General features: G+C 39.9%; 1 protein-coding gene across 1 annotated transcript in view; it reads left to right on the top strand.

The window, feature by feature from the left end:
- Positions 1–20,930, top strand: part of GRK5 (G protein-coupled receptor kinase 5) — a 117,744-nt gene that overhangs the window by 73,685 nt on the left and 23,129 nt on the right. The window contains exons 6-7 of the mRNA XM_085319104.1: positions 14,579–14,679; positions 18,263–18,355. Coding sequence (XP_085175230.1) covers positions 14,579–14,679; positions 18,263–18,355 — 194 coding nt within the window. The remainder of the gene's footprint in view (positions 1–14,578; positions 14,680–18,262; positions 18,356–20,930) is intronic.

The raw sequence follows: 20,930 nt of genomic DNA on the forward strand, positions 1-20,930 counted from the left end.
TGAGATATGCTTACTTTAGTGCTACTTTTAAAGTAGAGTTATGCATTTCTATGGATCATTTTTACTTTCCTGCTGTGCCCTACTCTACTAAATCACTAGCTCATTATTTTCTTTTTCTCTGTAAAGTACCTTGAGATACTTCAAGAGACGCTATATAAAAGTAAATTGATTTGAAATGGCCCTTAAGATGGTCTCCATATGCCATTACAGTTTATATTTGGACACAGCTGGGTACTAAAAATGTTACTGAATAGGATGGCTGATGTGTATTGTTATCCCTTTAATATACTTCACAGAATATGAAGAACAGCAACAGCAGTAGTTTTCTTATCTGAATTCACATTTCTTCTCCTTTCTTCCAGAAAATACACACCATAAAAACCATGTTTACAATTTCCAATTTCTTTCTTTGCTGTAAGAGGTTAGCTGGACAAGGCAAAAACCTCCTTACTCTTGTYAAAGAAGAGCAGCAGTAGGTAATTTGCTAAATGAAAATATGTCTTTGTTTTTATGAACAATTATAGGATAAGGAAGAGAGGGTCTTGACCCTGTAAAGTCCTGTAAAAGGGAAACTAGCTGATCAGCAGTGCCTGGGCTTCTACTTGTCTATGGGCTTAAAAAGTGTTCTCCTCTCATCAGTTCTTTCTGGAGAAAAAAACATCTGTCTAATATGAGTGAGAAGAAATTAAATTGGTATATTTATAGGTAAATAAATAAATAAATAAATAAATATAAACCCTTCTAATGGACAAAGTCCCCCCAGCTGAGTCCAAACTCATGCTTATAACATGTTGTCTCAGCTCTTGAGTTGACAAAGAATAGTCACCCCATTAAAGAATTTTGATGCTGAGGCTCTTCTCCTACCATTGTCCTCTCCTCAAGATTTCTTTTCCCATTCCAAAATATTTTCACCATCAAAATAAATGCAAACTTAGGCGCTTATGCTTCTGAGTGACTCATCCTTTCTGATCACTAAAACCTTCCATCTCTTATAAAGAAAGTTTAATGCATCACTATTTAATGATTCTGGCTGAATCCCATTTGTGGAAGTGCAGGTCATGCCGTAACAAGAATTGGACTCAAGTGCTGAGATCTCTTGCCCTAACTATTTATTTTTACTAAATGCCTTCCAGAGAAGATGTTATATTTTTTGGAATGGTTGAAATAAAAGCTGAGAGTCACTTTAAATGAAGTTCTGAAAGAAAGAGAACATAAAGCTTCTTTAAAGCAACCTGCAGTGTTTAATGTGAGACAGAGGCTTTGTGTTTTGAAGAGAGAGCCTTCAGGAATCGATTTCTACACTGTTGTCTTTCTCAAACAAATTCAGCTTATATCACTTATATCCAGCTAGTCATCTTTGTCCAACTGTAAGCTTATTATCTTGGTAATAATAAAAGGCCAACATAACATCGCCTTTCACTGGCTACTGGGAATGTTTCCCTAGGGCTTGGTCCAAGAGCTATCTCCAGAGCTAGTTTTCAAATTTTTCTGAAACCACAGCAGTCCTGCAGATAGATTAATGACTAAACCCTACGCATCTTATTAATGACCCAACTGAGGTAAGCAATGAAGTGCCTGTCAGAACACACAGTGTGTTGCATGGATCTAAGCTAGGCTAGAATTATTTGCTTGCTCAAGATGTTATTCACTGTGTCTCTTAAGTTCCTACTAGGAAACTTTTTAGAATGCTAAATACTTCAGTAGAAATGCTGGCCTTACTTGAGCAAAAGAGAATTTTGCCACTTAATTAATTGGCTTAGGAATTTGCCTTTTGACTCAATGGATTTCTCATCTCCCGCTTCTATTGACTTCATTGCTCTACAGGCACCATTTTACCCAGAGATGATAATATTACTTAACCTCTGCATTGCAGCTAGCGTAATCAATACATAATCCAGTCTCCAAATAAATCAATACGTAATTCTTTTGTTCCAGAGATAGCATGATCAGTATCTCTGCTGATCACTGTGTATCAGTCCAGGAAAGTACCCTTCTCAGTGTACTTTCTGCATAAGCTCATCTTTCCAAAGTCTAACTCTAGGAAAATATCTGAGCAGTAGAGTGGCAACCTTGTTACTCAAATTAGTGCTTTATAATTGGGATTTATTTTAATAAGCATTCTTCTGTCATTGGGGCCAGGATGTAAWACAGTGTGTCAGGGGAATCCAAAAAATCACACAGTGTTGCCTTGATTAGGAGTCCCTTTGCTGTGGTCTGAGACTAAAAGGCATTTTCTCACGGTTTGCTCAAGTCCTGTTTCCTAATCCTTTACCCACTGTTTATAATACAAATGTTAGTTAACTAAACACTTAGGCTTTCTGTCTCTTGCAATGATGCCAAACTGCATATGAGCCTATGGAAACAACGTGGAGCCTGCTTTATCCAAGTGATGCTGTCCCAGAATAGGTCCTGTGGCAGTCCCCTGTATCCTGCCCTTTAGATTTAAGGAGGGCTCCATTTGTAACATGTTTGCTGATTGAAGGCTTGGGCTAGGGTCATTAACCACACTGGTTTTATGCAAAGCAGTACCACCACTTGAACCTCTGCATTTCCTTGTTGTTTTGGAGAGGTTGCATTCCCAAGTCCACATCTCTTTTGCTGAGCAGATGCTTCTTAACTGTTTGTCATTTGTGGTAAGGAAAATCATTGGGATGACTTTGTCAGTGGGCAAAAGCCGTTTAGCTGCCCTGTGTTTGCTGGAACTAGATTCTGACTTGGCTCTTTAAAAATGGAAACTTACTTCAGCTGATTCATGTCCACCACACACGTAAACCTGGCTCACATTTGTCTGTTGATACAGGGCAGGCCCCCCAGGCTGCTGGAACAGCTGTCAGAGACTAGCCAGGGCACCCGAGAAGGCTGCGGGCACTGTGCAAATAAAGAGTGACTCTTCAGAGATGGGGTTTGTCTTTTCCCATCCCATCTGCATACTCCTTATTGCCCACACTCAGTTCATGTAGATTATCCATACGGCCAGGGAATTTAATTTTAAGGATTTAAGGTTCATTCAGCTTCCCCAGACACGTCACCTTCTGTCTCAAAACTTTACGCACATGGGAGAAAGGAGCTAGACTTTTCCAGCTGTCTGAAACACCGGCTTGCAAGATGTCAAGAACTCCGCAGAAGGTGGCTTTTGTGTATTGCACAGAATGACATTAAACAGACCTTCAGTGAGTCCAGCACCTTAGGCTCTCAACACATGCACTGCAAGCTTGATCTACCCAAACACAGGGAGGCATCTGGACAGGTGAGATGACGTGCTTCTTTCTGGCACTCTGACTGTACAGGGAGCCCAGGGTGACTTTGAATGCCTCCTTTCTACATGATTGAAGTACAGTGAGGCCAGTTCCACTCTAGGTGTAACGCACTCAGAATACATTAAACTACCTTACATGGCATATCCACACAATTTTCTGTTCATGATTTCTGCAGGAGCCATTTGAATGCCTGTCATCCACAGCTGTTCTCTGCACAAGCTGCAACTTGCACTAACCTTCCAGGTTGGTCCAGCCTTGGATTTCTGGAGCTAAAAATGTAATGGGACAGCAAATGTCTTTTTGAGCTCAAGATGCTTGGTGCTAAACTCAGAAGCAGTAGCAGACCAACTGTAGTAGCAGACCCAATAAGAGGCAACCGAATAAGTTGGAAGTTAAACATGTCCTATTTCTCCTCTGATTTCCTAGTAAGAGGGAATGAGGATTCTGGAATAACAGGCTTTCCATCTTGAAACTTCAGCAGCCGAGTAGCCTCACAGGAATGTGCCAGGCAAATTCGTGATGAGATGCCTGAAACTGATACCTTTGGCTAGTATGATTCAGTGAAAAGAATCACTGTGCTAATAATGTTAGAGTTTATTATTTTAACTCAGATCCAGGAATCACAGCATTGCTCTAAGCACTGCATTAAATTTCACRAGTAACATACATATTTAAACTCATTAAAATATCACCTATGTAAGTGTAAAAAAATAAGAATGAATACCAAAAAAAAAAAAATTTTTTGATAACAAGTGGGTTTAAAAAAGCCTTTAAACTATTCAAGTGTGGTTTTTTTTTTTTTTTGGGGGGGTGGTAATGCAACTACACATACAAAATTCACTTAGCTTGCGTGCCAAGCCTCAACTCATACATTAATTTAATATTGTGTGATCAGGCTAGAGCCTGATGTGAGTCAAAATCAAGATTATAGCAAGTTTATTGTCCTAACACAGATGCTGCTTGTCCAACAAGCAAAGCTGAGGAAGAGTGGAATATGCCACTGCAAACAGCATGTCATCTCCTACAATAAATGTCTTCCTCTCAATTCTTTGCTGATGGCTATTACCGTGTGATTGTTAATGGATCCTGTGACACAGGTGATTAGGGAATGCCCTGTTCCCAGCAGCACTAGATGCTTATTTTGTTTGCTTTCATGGGTGTTGTCAGTCTTGCTGTAAAAGTGGCCCACTGTTTCCTGCCTGATGTTTGTTTAGTTAACTTCCTAATTGTTTTCAAGGCCTTCAAAAACTCTCTATTGGATTTTCATTTCTTCATTCAGGTGTTTCCTCATAATTTTGTTCTGCTCTGCAAAAAGGTGAAGAAGAAATTCTGCAAAATATCCATCGCGACCGATAGCACTGCGGCCATTGACTTCACTACAGCCTCKATCCGGCCTTTATGCATGAGTTACCTTTAGGCAAAGCAAACAGCTCATGGAGTTCAGTGCAAGAACTGCTTGCAAGGGAAGGGTTACTCAGGTTTACAGGCTCATATCTCAGAGGAGTGAATTCAAGCAGGGATCTGTTTGTTTTCCTGCAAGAAAGCCATTCAATAATGTTGAGGTTGTAAATGAGTGTTTATAGATTTAGGGATTTTTTTAATGGAACGAATGACATTTGGTTTACTAGAGCAAGCCAAGCTATGACTATTGCAACATAAAGTTACTTGCTAATGGTTAGGCTATCCATCAGTGAGGGAGGATGTTAAAAGGTAGAAAGGTTCCGATAAGAGGCTGGACACTGGGTGCTATCCAAACCTATTAAGCACACGTGACTAGAGAAAAAGCTTCCGAGAACAGAAGCTTTTAAAAATGTCCTGTCATCTCTGTTGCCACTAATGTTGAGAATACTGTTCTTTGCAAAAATGCATTATCAAACATCTGGTCCCGTGTAGTAATGCACTGTAACAAATGGTTCAGATCCTATGGGATACTAACAAAAGAGGTTACTCTTTGGAATTAATGACATTTCTAAGATCTGTGCCTAACTAACTTTTGAGTAGTTTAAAAATACTGTTTTGTATTACCCTTCTTTCTTTACCTCCACCATTCTACTGACAGCTACTGGCACTGAGTATATTTCACCTATGTTTTCATCATTTAATCTGCTTGCAAAGTACTTCTAAAGCGGGAAAAAAGGCAACAGCCAATAGAYCACACTTTCTGTTCCCCACTTTAAAAACAGGTTTGTATAAAACAATTCCAGCTAGCTAATTCAGGAGCATCCCTACACCAATAAACCTATGCATTTACACAAAAAAGGGAAAAAAATATTTCTTTGGCAAAGATGCATCTATAATCAGGTTTCCAAGAATTATTAAAACAATATGGGTGGGAATGAACTAGAGTTTAAAGATGCTGAAAAATATCTTGCCAAACATTTTTATGAAGCCCAGTTTTTCACTAATTGAAGTCAAAAGCATAGCTTCCATGAGGACCAGTTTGAATTCTTAATCTAAACTGTACCAAAAATCCCAAAGCTGGTTGGGATTGTGGTGAGAGTTTCCATTTAATTGAAGGCTGTAATGTCTGCAACTGATTCCCTCCACTTGATGAAACGACTAAATTTTGTCTCATGGGATATTCTGTTATTTCAAAATCACTTTTCTGTGAGGTTTTGAGTGCTTAAGATTTCCTTTGGCCACCTATAGGAGCCAGGAAGAATTTTCTCCTTAATCTAGGCAATCTTCTCCCTTCCTTCGTTGCTCTGAAATGAAAGTTATGGTTACACCCCAAAATTTTTCTGAATCAAATAATCTAACATTCCAGTGAAACTCCACCTTGAACTGAAAATCTTTATGTGGGAAACATTCTGAATCTCACCATTTGCATTGCAGTTGCTTGTTTGCCACCATCTAGGAACAGAAATGTGGTTTCTATAAGAGTTTGATGCAGAGTAGCTGGGCTATTGAAAAAAGGGTCCGTGTCTTGTAAATATCTTTTGCTTTCAGTGATAGTGGGTACAAACAAAAAGGTCTAACAAGAATGGGAAAAATAAGGTGAGGATGGCAAGTCCTGTTGCTGAATAACAGAAGAGCCTTGAAAAATGCTTCATATACTTTTTATGCATGTGCCAGCAAGAAAACTTTAGTAGTTCCTAGGTTTCTCCAAGGAAGGGCATAGTTTAAGACCTCAGCTTACACCCAGCACCAGAAAGAAGGCCTCCGGTGAGAGGCAAAATGTTGGAAACCCAGAGAAGACATTCATCCTTGTCCTACCAATTAGTTTGCCAAGGCCAAAGAGGCAGCTTAAGAGGAAGCCCAGTGAGTCTTGAGCAAGAAAGTCAGTCTGAGACTAGGTCAGGCTTACCAAAGCAAGTAAGTTCGTGAACTGCATTTGTTAGCATGGCCCTTTGTGATAGATTAGCCCAACCCTTGAAGGTAGAAGAACATATTCAGCCGTTCACTGAAAGCTCTGTTGTCTTTACTCATTGTGTTATCCCATAGTTTAGTAGATTACAGTTTAGCAGAATATGAGAGTTTTGATAGTTTAGTAGAGTGTGAGAGAAAACAGATTCATCATGGCTCCAGATCAGCTTGCAGCTACACAGCAAACCCCACGGTTGATAGGCACTGCTGATTTGCTTCATTGAGCTACCAGCAAGCAATCCTGCCCTAAGTACTGGAACTACTGTTTGTTTCAGAGACACAGTATGTTTCTATTTTTGACTATACCATTGATCTGCTCTGTAGTATTGGGTGACGTATTTTGTATCTTTGACGCTCAGTTCCCACTCCCATGGTTTCTTTGGATTTGAAGCTGTAGTTCTCATGTCATGCATATGTAGAGTGCCCGGCATTATGGGCCCCTGTCTTCAGGTACAATGTCTACATGCTGTCATAATAGATAAAATGCTACTAATAACACAGCTGTTCTGCATGCTCCTCATCCACCTCACTGCCAGTTCTTACATCTGTCATCTCAAGGAAAATATCTTGGAATTATGAAGCCTTGTGTTTTACTGGTTTGCCTCATACAGACCCAGATGACTTTGTGGTAGGAAAAAAAAAAAAACAAAAAGAAAATSCAGAAGTTGATTACTTAAAATGTTGCAGCTGCTCCTGATGTAGAATTGGCTGTTTACTACAAACACAGCTAAATTTGAACAGACAAGATYAGACACACAGGGCAAGAAAAAAGAATATTCCAACATATTTGTGCATAACACCAAAAAGAAACAGGAGACTGCATGTGTTGTGACACTACTGGGAACTTTTCCCTTGCAAGGTTGAAACACATGCCTAACCTGGACTCCCCAAAGTATAAACCACCACCAAGACACTCTACTTTATCTCCTTCATTGCTTTCCTATGCATTTCTCACTGTCAGTTCCTTCACACTTCCCCACCGTAGTTTACAAGCCACATGGTTATTACTTCCCAGGCTATAGCTGAGATTACATCTCAGTTGACAGTAGCCTCCTCCTGCCCAAAAGGGGAAGGAGGGACATGGCATTAGCCCAGAATGGCTGTAGCCTTCTTTCTGTGGCCAGGCAAGCAGGACCTCGGCTGTGCCTTGCGTCAGTTTGTTCCTGCTCCAGGGAGACCACAGGCCTATTCTTGGGGTGAATCACTAGTTGTGAGCAGCAGATCAGCCTTGGCAGCACAGAGAGGCACAATTTCATGTTCTTTGTTTGATCTTCTTGCTTTCCCCTTTGAAAACATGCGCTACCTGACCACATAAACTTGTCTCTCCCTGATTTTGCATCTACCACGCAGGTGCCAGAATGACTTATATATACCTGCCTATTTCTCCTTTTTCTAGTCTCCTCTCTAATTGCAGTCCTCCTTGTGACTACTTAAGAGTGTTTCCCTCAATGGGCTGAGGACAGCTGGCACTGCTGCCTGTCCCAGTAACTGAGGCCCCAGCTAGCTGAGCCACCCTCAAACATTTGGAAGCAGATGTGACTGTACAATAATGACATCAGAAATGGCCTTGTAAGTGGCCGGTTTCCTATCACAGACACAAACCACTGCTCTGTCTGATTGGTCTTGAGTCATGACTGTATAAGAGCAAAACAAATGCAGCAACAGAACAGCCAGTTTTTTCCAAGTTTTCTTGTATGCAGCTCTTCTCATCACATCGTGCTAAAGCACTATGCTACACCAAAGTTTATTTTAGCCTGTTTCTTCCATAGTTTTAAGGTTTGTAGTGGTAGCAAATCCATATGGAGATTTGCAGATAGATTACATGTGGAAAATCAGCTGTCCACATCTGAAAATACATATATTATTAAGACAGAAATGCTTGCAACTGGAGACAGTTCAGGAAAAGTTATAGCTTGAACTTTTGTCCATTGACTGAAACATTCTTAATTGTTTTAAGCTAGTTTCTTGTGGAATGTTTTCATAACCTGAGACATAACATATGCTGCACATGATTTGTTTTATGCAAGTGACTTTTAAAACAACTCATCGTGATTCAATATCATGGCTGCATGTCWGAAACTTGCCAGGAAAGCAGTTGTATTTATGACCAGAAAGCTGGCACGAAGTCAGTTTATTTTGAAGTGTGGTATCTTTTTCACTCATATCATTTTCGTATTGATGAACTGTCATGCTTTAAGATACCCTGATGACTCACCTCCACTGTCAAGAGTTGATATGAAATGAAAGCCTTTATTTCTGTGTTTTTATTCCTTATTTACTAATTGCAAGCTACAGATGGACTGATTTGTGGAATATGAGCACCTCTAGCTTTAATTTATCTCAGTTGTTTGATTTCAGTCACAGATGAAGATGATCAACTCTTCTGCAAAACAGAATCGTTAGCCTCCCTATTCTGGAGTTTACTGTTCTGTAAAATATTGTAAGATTGCCACCTATGTTTTAAAGATATCTTGTTAAGCATGCAATGAAGTTTTAATGTTTTGAGATTCTTAGATGAAAGGCACTATGTAAGGATAAAGTATTATCATTATCTTTCTGGACTAAAGAACTGCTTTGTTGGTTGCAAAGTCAGTCTGACCCAACTCAGTGTTATCGCTTTTTCTGATCTGAATAGTTAGCCAAAGTTCAGGGCTCTGCAAGCTTTTTCTTTTTGTCAGAGGCAGTGGTGGTAGAGACAAGTATCTCTGCCTGTTTTCACCTCCTTAGTGATCTGGAGGCAACTCCTGCAGTGTATTACATCTTGACCAAAGTTTTGTAAAGCTCTGGCAGTTCCTGTCTTAAGGAAATATTAGAACAATTAATGCATTTTAACAAAAGAGTACAATTATTGGAGAAGGTGACTTGAACGCCTCCCTTGGTATTGCAAGATTTCAGCTTGCATAACCCTTTCATAAAGAGTTTGTTCAGCTCATARATTGGCAAAAAGTCAGGTGTCCTCTGTGTGGTCACAGGGGAAATACTATCAGAGAAATGTTGTAAGTGCCATATCAAACATATAGAGATGATTTTATGAAGAGGTTTATCTGTTTCTCTGCTGTTCAGTGGAGGTCACCTAATACCCTGTTTTGAAGGGCTGAGTGAGGTAGCCTGTGGCAAAAGTTACAGAGTTGTCAGAACAGCAGAGTTTACATTTTAAAGCACAGTGATACAACATGACACTTAAAATAACAAATAATGGGGAATTATACAGCCTGAGAGCTTTCATCTGAGTCTAAATCAAATTTTGCTTGCTTTCAGTACTTTCAGTGAGGTGCTGAGTGCCCTGTGACATGAAGAGTTACAGGTGCACCCATGTACAACTGCATGGCATCAGTTTCTTGGCGTGCAGGCTGCCAGTGTCAACTACGGTAACGCAGGGATGACCAGACAAATCGTATTCTCATTGCGATGGTCTCAACTTCCACCAAACTAATTTGATATTTATGGGTAACACTGAAGGATGTTGCATCCAGCTTCAAACCTAGCCGTAATGCTGTTTATTAGGCAGTGCATTCTTGTCAATAGAAGAGGAAGGGGGAGAAGCTGCCATCAGCCTCTGAGCAAAATATGAAAAGTAGCTCACAGGTCCTAAGACTTAATTTGGAAGGAAAAGTGATCTCCAATTTTCTGTGGATAGGAATACAGCTAGCCTTAAAAGAGTGTGTCAGTTTTCAGCTTTTTTCAAGCTATATATGGAAATGGAAGTGCAGATTTTCTAAAAGACTGTGCTATTTGAACTCAGAGGTAACTGTATATCCATTTCCTGTTTTTCAGATAATCACTAAACTGATTCCTAGTTGCATTCTTTCCTTAAAAATTAAACAAGAGTGCATCATAAAACTGAGATGTTGCTTTGCCTACAAAACATTTACAAGAGGGTTTTTGGTTTCAGACCATAAACTAGAAGATACAGCAGATCAGAGAGTTGAATTAYAACTGGTGAAAGTAGTTACACTTAGAACTTTTTGTCAGACTCTATAGTCAAATGGTATAACCTAATGAGAATAATTTTTATTAGATCAGTTTAACCACTTTTGGCACTGCCAGAGTCTTGGACCATTACTCTGATTTCAGGTCAGTCAGCTTTACTGTAGTGTTACTCTGCTAACTTGACTGGCGTTATTCCTGAATTACATTATTGTGAATGAGATCAAAATCACCTCCTTTGACTGAAGAAAACAGAATAACAACTAACAAAAATACAGGATTATACTTGATAAAGCTACTCAGTGTTATTTTGTTTGGAATACAAGCAAATGTAACAGTCTTTGGAAGGGCTTTCTGGAGAGTTAGCAGAATATTTTGTGCCACATGCTCAGATGTCATGGTCTTAATTGTGGTGTATGGATCTCCCAGCTGCCACAGAACATTTAACATGTTTGAAAAGGTGCCTTTGTTCCCCTGTAAAAGCCAAATTTGCTTTTACCACCCTTACCCACAATACAGCAGGAGAACAGTGCTGCTAACCATGTTGTAGGGGCCACAAAAATCTTTTGCACCTTTCAAGGGAGGAAGGAACTTTTCCTTCTTTAGTCAGGCAAAGTGTTGCCCTTGGAAGTTTATGCTCTTGGGATCCAATTGTTTTCTTGCACTCATAACCTGTGCTACCTAATTGTTCTCCAGAGTAAAAGTAGGTTGGTGGGTTGGTTTCTGCTGCTGTTGTTGTTTCCACTTTTAACGTTTGAAGGCTGCAGATACACACAGTGCTCAAGCTGGGAAAACGGCAGTCATAGTTATTTAATAGGAGCTCTGGGAATTATGAAGTCTCAAGGAAAATCTCAGGAAAGATACACAAACACTCCCTAGAACTACACAGAAAGGGTTGGGTGCGCAGATCCCATGAACGTGGAACAGCTGCCTTGAGCACTGTGAAGGGCTGTGTAATAGCACTAAATGTTTTGATAGACCTGCAGGACCTTTGGAAATGCTCAGCCTCTGAAAGAAGTGTTTYTTGTTACAGAAAATGAAGTGGTCTAGTAAATTGTTTGCACTACATGGTAAGGCTTTAGTCCTTGTAGAGAATGTCATTGTATCTCACCTACCTTAATGTTGTTAGTTTGCTCTTGATTTGTTCAAAGGAAGCAAAGATTCAAAGGTCAGCAATGAATGGTTTTGAAAAAACCTGAGTGCTGTCTCTATCTCCCACAAACTTGGAGTGAGGAATCACAGTTCATGCCATTTATAAATACTTCCCACTTTGTCTTACAGTTTCTTTTGCTCCTTCTCCTCCCCTTTTCCCTATAAAAAAATTAATTTCTTCTTTATGAAAAAGACTTAGCTGACATTGATAATTTTTTTAAATGTACTTTGATCTCAAACAAAATTTTAAGGAATTTTTACCATATTGACAGCAGAGAGGTCATAGAGATCCCTAATGTGTGAAAGGGAACGGAGACACGAAGAATGTCCAAATCTGTTCGTCCACAGCATGGACCTTGTATTCATAATTTGGGACATAAATAAACAAGACCTTTTTCAAATCTCTGGAGATCTTAAGGGGCATGCTACTGTGCACTAAATTTGGGTGTGGATCTGCAGCTCTTCAGTAACTTTGCAGTAGCAGTCTGTGTGCACGCTCTTCTCCAACACTAAAATCAAGGCAGCTTGCCTCCCATTGAAGCCAAAGGGAAATGAAGTTACCTGGCTCCTCTAAATATTAGGTCACTTTGTCTAAATGCCTAATTATGGATTTTAGTATTTAGCTTTGTTTCCCAATTTTGGTCTATAAGCCTAGAACAAACCCTAGATTTTACTAGTAGAAGCTTCATTTATAGGCCCTGGTTCTCTTCTAGTATCGGTTTTACTTAAGCGTAACTCCATTCACATCAGAAAAGACGCTCCCGGTTCCCAGCCCTACAGAGGCTACAGAGGTCAATGGTGCTTCTGTATGCTATGGCTTAGAGATACATTCAAGATAACCAGGTCTTAGAGCAGTAGACTTGCACAGCCACATACAAGCTGCTTGGGTTGCAGATGAGCTTGTGTAACTCATCCCATTGACTCTAAAAAGTATCAACCAGAGGTAAATTACATGTTAATTCAAACGTCATTCCTAACCCAAGTCACCTGAAAGACTGCTAATCATTAGGCTTAGGATCAGGACACTATATGAATAATCCTAAAGAAGCCTTTTTTTTTTTTTTTTTTTTTTTTTTTTTTTTTTTTTTTTTTTTTTTTTACAGTAGTTACAGTCCAGCATCTCTAGGACTGGAAAGCAGGACTTCTTGGTCTTATTCTTAGTTCTTTCACTGCTTCAGTCTTCTTTTGCTCTCTTAAGTTGAAAGCGTGACTTAGATTTAGTTATATGAGTCTGTATTTAGGAATTTCTGTAAGATGTCCAATTCACTGAGACTTGCTCTACAGTTCTCAGTTCCTGTCAACCTCAGTGGCCAATCCAGCTGAGAAAATTTGGCAGTATCTCAGTCTCTTCATCTTTTAGAGGATCATATGGGTACTTCTCTACCTCTTAAAGTATAGTGAGGTTTCTCAATTGCTTACAATATCCTCTGTCTGCAATTAAAAATGGGCATTCCCTAGGCATCTTTTGCTAAGGAAAAGGAGGAAAATATGTAGGATATGACAAAATTTTTCAGTGAGGTCAGAAGTATCCAACGTGTTTGGCTGATTGTATTTCACTGTTAAACAGTGAAATTGCACTGCCCAGCACATACAGACAGTTCTGTTCTTGTTAAAAAACATCAAAGTAGAAAAACTTACATTTCTATATCACAACCAGGATCATACTCACATTTCAGTAGTGGAAAGGAAGAGATAAAAGGCTTAATTCAGCTTTCACTATGATGGAGATTTTCTCCAGGTCTGCCCCTGCCCCCCCCTGCCCAGGTCTCTTTCCCAGCGTTTCTGAACTCTGCCTGCAGTGCACTTCAGGTCTTGCTAGGATACCTCCAGGTAAGGGTGAGTTAATGAGAGAACGTCTGGCCAGGAAGGAGTGATGATGCTCTGTGACCCTCTCAGTCAGCACATCTGGTGATCATGGCCATGGATAAGCATGCTAAGTTTTCTTATATTGAAAATGGCCCAATCCTATTGGTTATATAAAGGGGTTCTCATCTGTGTGGGATGAATATCTAAAAAGGGGTATGTAAACCCACATACATGTATACAGACTTTTTTATATATTTACAGTATACTTTTAATGAGTAATAATGTGGACTGCCTAAAAACTGTCTCTATGACTAATTAGTCTTAAAGGTCCTAAATTGATTGACCATCAAGGCATACTGCAAAAGACTTCTTTCATAGAGGGTTTTTCAAAGGGGGCTGATGGTACATTCTCTCCAAAGGGAGGAGAGAATGAGAAGATTTTATGCGCAGTTCTTTGGCAGTGTTCCTTTTTGAAATGATTATTTTAAAACTACTGGATTATTTTTGTCCTTCTAATGAGGAATTAAAGTGTCCAGACACTTTTACAAGCATTTTTCTTATTATTTATGTCTAAATCAATAAATACATATGCTCTGCTCTTGTTTTTCTTTGAAATCCTGCTAGGGAAAAAAAAAAAAAAAAAAGAGAGAGATGGATTTTTTCAGACAGCACAATGAATCATCAACAGAGTGAAAACACTGGGCAAATTCTCTTTTGTTTAAGCAAATGGCCTGTACACAGTTCAGTCCAGCACATTTTTCATGGGATGTAAGGGAGCAGTTCAAAGAATTGGCAAGGAATTGGTCCTGCATATTCATGAGGCTGGGAAAGGAGGTRAAGGTACCGAAGAAGGCAAAAAAGCAATATGAGGATAGAGTGGAATGTGGAGTAAGTTACCACAGTATCCTATTTTACTGCTGTTTGACGTAAAGCTCCTTTGCTTTTACACAACCACTGGAATTGAATTGAAGAAACTCAGGGTCTAAATAATGAATGTGTCTTTTACATGTTAACAGAGGAGAATCTGCACCTCATCACAGAGATAATGTGCCCCTCTGTTCTCTCCCTAGTCTCCAGCTTACGTTCCAGATGTCAGTCCAGATCTTGTCCAACAGACAGAGGAAAAACTCAAAATCAGCCCCTGCAAAGAGCTGTTCTCTCACTGTACAAAGTAAGTATAACTTGATATCCAGAGATCACATGGCTGCAGTCAGCAGCTTGTAAAGAATGTGTCAGGTAAGGAGAGAAATTTGAATTTGTGTCTGAAGCATGTATCTTCAGCTTATGTTCAGAATCCTAGAGACATTACCGACAAATGGTGAAGTCATTTCATCTGAACAAAATATAATAAATATTTCCATGCCATTATATACACTACACACAGGCACTTAGTGTTTCAGGTATTTGACAGAGTGTTCTAGCCAAGTAAACCAGCCATAGATTTCATGCTGAGTGAAAAGAGCTACAATGATAATGTATCCAAAGAAAACATCTCTGTTTCAAAGTGAATAAAAATTAAGTGGCTATACAGTCMATTTAGACAGAGGAATGTGCAAACTTGCTCTGCGTGGCTTTTCCAAAAAATCTTCAACAGGAGAATGAGGCTTTTTTAATGCTTTCTGTCTGTCTGTGGAGTTCAAATGTACATGTGTTATTTCTTGCTTTGTCTGGGAAAAGGCTTATCAGTTTTTGCAGCCGTGAGGCGGTTTGTGCTATTATGGTCTAAAGCTCCAGGTATGCACTTTGCATTTGCAAACACCGACCCTGGTTTGTTCACACCAGAAGATCATAAACCAACAAAAATATGAAAAGGAGGGATCATCACAAGCTAGTCCATGTGGTTTCTGGCAGAGCACAGTTTGTTTTCCCTGGATAACGTAATGGGGATTTGTAAAATTCGTTCTGCTGTCATTCATTGTTTTGACTCATTTCATTGACCTTTTCTGTTTGCAGTTATTCTTTGCATTGGTAGGAGATGTGGTTATTTCTGTCCTTCTCTTATAACCAGTTCACTTGTGTTGGCCTCATGTCATGTTGAGATGCTGGTATAACTTGCGCCAGTTGTATGCGCCAGTCACAGTGACAAAGGCAGAGCTGTGCTTCACATAAAACCCCCTGATGTCTGTTTCCATTTCTGAAATCAGTTTGAAAGCTGACAGTTTACTGTAAAACGTGTTTTGCTGATGCCAAACAGGGGAACTAAAAAGCAAACAGCTGGTGAAAGGCAGCTATTGTTCTTTAAAGTGTGTGAAGCTTTTAATTAACTGAATGAAATAGGCTAGCTCTGGACAGCACTTAATTCAGGCTCTTATTCAGACAGCTATTCCTTTTTCCAAACTGAAACAGATAAATTAGCCAGTTATGAGACCTTGCTAATAAATATGCTGATCATTTCACATGGACTGAAATGGATTCCAAAGGAAGTTTTAAAAACTTGCTGTTGCTATTTACTAAATGTGTTGAATAATGTTAATTTTGGAAGTGTTCACAGTAAAACCAAAAAACACCAATACATACAAATATGAAACTTGACATCCTGTGTGAGCAGGAACAGGGATGAGTTTCAGATGAGTCCTCATAGATAAGGTCGGTTTGCAGGAGAAATGTATGTATAAATGTACCTGTGCTTCTGCTTTGACCTTCAATATTTAGGCTGTTTTCCACTGTCTCTTCCCTACTAATTTCCCCTATAACTTTGGATCTGAATTTGGACATTTTTTAAAGCTCATTAATACAGATTTTTTTCTTTTGGAAATGTAAATTCACTTAGTGAAAATACTTCTTCTTCTTAAGATTTATACTGTGTGATGTGTGCAGTCAAAGCTAATGAAGACAACAGCAGTCTGACTTCCGAATGTTGTATATTTGCAATTACCTGATTTGATCCAATCTACGTATGAAGAATTATTAACAAATAAATTTCAACAGTTGAGAGTTTCCAAAAACTTAGGAATTGTGGTTCAAGAATGGGGTAGAACTAAACTGAGGAGACACATTATCTATTCTGAATTGTTTTCTTCTTTCTAGAACCATACCAGGATGAGATGTAGTTTATCCTTTTCCAAATCAAAATAGTTCTACAGAGAATTTTCTCCTCCAGAAATTCTAGAAAGGTGTYTATATATATTTACATCAGAATTTTTCTAAATGGAATTTTCTGTCTCTGATGTGGTTTTGCRTTTGGATGCAAAACAAATCCAAGCATAGATTTTGCTTTAATGGCTAGCTATAAAAAATGGCAGTTCTAGTAAATCAGTCAGTCAGGAACTAGCAAGCTGTTAGAGAGACTGTAGGTGGCTGATCCAAGACTGTGCACCCTTAAGCCACCTTAACTGAACCTTGAAGCTGAGAGAGAAATACACATTGCTTGTTGTGGGCAATTTTCACCCAAAACCAAGCTTTGTCCCCAGCATTACTGCCAGCAGAGGCAGTTGTCCATCGGGACAACCAAAACCAGCAGGGGCCATGCTGTTTGACGGGGACAACCCACCATTAAGCAACATGGTCATCTTCGTCTCAGGCAGCACTGGCCAGCAGCTCTACAGATCGACCTGTGTTTTCTCATCTCTGAGCCCTGAGCCTTCCTTACAGGAGTTCCCTGTGTCTCTGGCTGCTTGTGGCCTGTCACAGGCAACATATTTATTTGTCGTATTTGCAGATAGGCCTTTCCGCTAAGACTTTGCAGTACAAGAGAGACATGGAGCTCCTGGAGAGAGTCCAGTGCAGGGCTACGAAGATGCTCAGAGGGCTGGAGCACCTGCCCTATGAGGAACGGCTGCGAGAGCTGGGCCTCTTGAGCCTGGGGAAGGGAAGACGGAGGGGGGAATCTTATCAATGTGTACAAGTACCTGAAGGGAGGGTGTCAAGGGGATGGGGACAAACTCGTTTCAGTTGTCCCGTGTGACAGGACAAGAGGCAATGGGCAGAAATTGAAGCACAGGAAGTTCCGCCTGAACGTGAGGGGGAATTTCTTCACTGTGAGAGTGACGGAGCCCTGGACCAGGTTGCCCAGAGAGGTTGTGGAGTCTCCTTCTCTGGAGATCTTCAAGGCCCACCTGGATGCAACCCTGCCTAACCTGCTCTAGGTGACCCCACTGAGCAGGAAGGTTGGACTGGGTGATCTTCAGAGGTCCTTTCCAACCTTACTGATCCTATGACACAAATCCACCGCCCTGCTCTGACTTTCTTTCCTTTGTTTTACTCTACAAGACACACAGCTGTCAGGAAAAGCCCTTAAACTTTAATCACAGTTATTTCTTCTGTAAAGTAGGAATTGAGATTTTTTGGTTTTTGCTCAAAACGATACCTCTGATGGTCACTTTTTGATGGAAATGGGCTCCAGACAGAAATTTTGGATCCAGATTGAACATTTCCCCAAAGTTTAGGATTTTAATTTCTGAGGGAGCTAGGTTAAGCTAGTCTTAATTTACTCGCAGAAATAAAGATACTAGTTCTCTGGTGGCTAACAGCCTCTGTGAAAGTCCACTGAGGCCGGTGGGAGACTCCTCATTAATTTTCAGCATACATAACTAGCTCTCAGTTTCTATAAGGCCTCCTATTATGAAATAAACTAAGCACATCTCTTTGTTCCCAGATAATGTTTAATGATTTAAACTGTGAATAAAACAAAACAGAAAATAAAGTAAAATGACTCTGATTTACAAGTAGTCTTGATTTTTTCCACTTGTTTCATTTGTCTTTTACTCCAAATTCAGGATTATAAAATGCTTATATATCCTTTTCATCTGAGATAGATCTGTCCTTGACCACCTCAGCGGGGAACCATTCCAAGAATACCTAAACAGCATGTACTTCGACAGGTTTCTGCAGTGGAAGTGGTTGGAAAGGTAAGTGTTGCTATCTTTTTTTTTTTTTTTTTTTAATTAAAAATGAAAATAAAAGGTTTATTTTCACTTTTCATGCAAAGCTTCTAGAATACGGTTGAAATGTGATAGCTGAGATAATGCAGGTTTGTTCCCTTTGCCTTCAAGTCAAAGACAGAGTTTGGCCTTTTCTCAGCACTTCTAGTGTCTCATCCCAATGTCTGCCCATTTCCAGCCCTTTCTCTGTTTTCTCTGTTCTTTTCACTCACTCTTTTCACTGTTCTCCCTTCAGAAAGGCCCATCAAGACTCATTACTGGTTTCCCTGAGCGATAGTGGAGGCAAGCTCTCTCAAAAAGATCCGGGACAACTTTTCTAATTTTATCATTTGTTTATAAAAGTCCATTGTTGGAAGGTTCAAGAGGAATTGGCAGCTTTAGCCGCAGAAAGATGCTGTGTAGAAAAGTCAAGGTTATGCTGGCGTTAGACTCGCTTTAACTATAAAATGAGTATCCAGCTGGGCCTGGTGTCTGCAACACGCTCCTTTCACCCTCCGTGAGTGTGTTCACACCCACAGATGCTCTCCAGCCTTTCCCTTCTCTTTCAAGGACCCACATTTTTGCATGTGACACACTCCATCAAGCCGCTTGGACACCTGCTTTGCATAGCACTCTTGAGCACAACAGGTGAATAGGAGAAGACTTACAGCTAATAAAAATTGAGAATCCAAATCTCCTCTGTGATTTGACAAATCTCTGCAGCCAGTTTCAGTGTAGGCCCTGTCACGATGAGCTGTTCTTGGAGAAGAGTGAAAGGTTATATTGCCCTTGTTTATAACCTATCCTTGTGCATCCATAATGTTGAATATAAAATGCCCATCCAGTCTCTGGCTTTTACATTTGCAAACAGTGTGCCCAAGCAAGACTGAACCAGATGCTGCTTGCTAGAGAAGTAAATAATAAAGCAAGAATCCATTCCAAAACACTAGGAAGCTTGTTTTGGCTTCTAAAGCTCAAGTGTTTTGCCGCTTAATGGCCCGCACGTTAGGTATGATTAAAATAYATTCAACAATTCCAGTCTCCCTGCTTAGCTACTCTCTGAATATGGTGGCTTTTTATCTGGACCAATTATCACCATTATCAACATCGCTGTAAACAGACTAAACCGCAGCATATCAGTCTTCACACCATATTATTGGCTAGACATTTATGAGCACACTTAATAATGAGGTATCCTTTGGGGTCTAAATGTGCCAGGAAAGGGGCCTTTGCTTTTTCTTTTTTGGAGAGTGCTGCAGCAGACTTACTTACACTGCTGTGTAACAGTGACCCTGAGCTGAGAGAAGCCCCAGTTTCCACAATTTGAATTAATTATGGGAGATGAGTTATGGCCAGATTCTTTAGTGGTGTATATCAGCATAATGCCTCGGAGATCAAGGGAGCTGTGCCAGTTACATTCCCTGGAAAGCTACAAAGCTCATGCATGAGAAGAAAGGGAAGTGGTGGGGAGAGGATAGCAACCATTTCATGCCAAGACATGCTCCACATGCCATCTTTACTGAATCCAGCATTTACTCTTCCATTTTTAATTAAGAAAACATCAGATGATTCATCTCTAGCCAGGCTATTTCCTATCTGTTTTCACACGTAGGATAGAGATTTTTTTCAAATGCTTTGAGGATATTTTTTAATTCCCCCAACAAACATGACAAGCTATCAGATGTGCCTGTCCAGCTTAAGCCCGGAGAGCTGTTTCTGGGATTAGCAAAGAGATGTTAGTGTCATGGAGTGATCAACAGCTCCTTCTGACAGCCTGCTGGCTCCAGCAAAGGATCAAACAGTCCGTTTATTCCAGGGACATTGCTGAGCATGTAGTTATCACTGCTAATTGTTGCTTTTAACCCTAATAGCATCTGCAATATCTTGTTAGAAGTCTGAAAATAACATCTTTTAGTTTCGGCCTTTTGAACATTTTTCTTCTCCCACTTTTTTAAAGAAAATAATGAACATAAATGAAACAATTCACTTTAAAATCTATTCCTATTGTCATCAATCTCGTCATCAATGTTGTTAGCACAGCCACGTTATTGTGCTCCCTCTGCTGGCTGGCTTCCTGCCAGCTATTAAAACAAAGCTATTATAAGGTTCTTATGAATATTCATTAGTGACTGCTAATACAATTTTAATTCCTTGGTGATAGAGCAGGGGATATAAAATGAGATATCTTAGAATCTAGAGTCCTTTCTCCATCACATTATAAAACTGTAATGATAATTAATGGTGTAGAAGTTTGATTTAGGGCTGGAGCATTTTTAATCTGAAATCAAATCTGAATTTTGTGGAAATCCTGTAAAATAGTGATTAAACCTGTATAGTTATGCAGAAACTTTTCCAAAATGAGTTTAGGAACTAGCCCCAACAAAAAATCAATTTGCTGGCCTTCCTGATAGCACCAGAGCCCTGGGATGCCATGCATTATGCATGAAGCTCACACATTTGGCTCCTGCATCCTGGGCCCCTGGCCCAGTGCCTGCATCTCTTGAGCGCACAGGTCAGTGCCGTAGCCCCTCTCCTGCTCCAAACCATTTCTGGAGTATTTGCT

The sequence above is a fragment of the Rhea americana genome, unplaced genomic scaffold (genome assembly GCF_003343005.1).
Source record: "Rhea americana isolate MKP2758 unplaced genomic scaffold, rheAme1 scaffold_57, whole genome shotgun sequence".
Lineage (NCBI taxonomy): Eukaryota > Metazoa > Chordata > Aves > Rheiformes > Rheidae > Rhea > Rhea americana.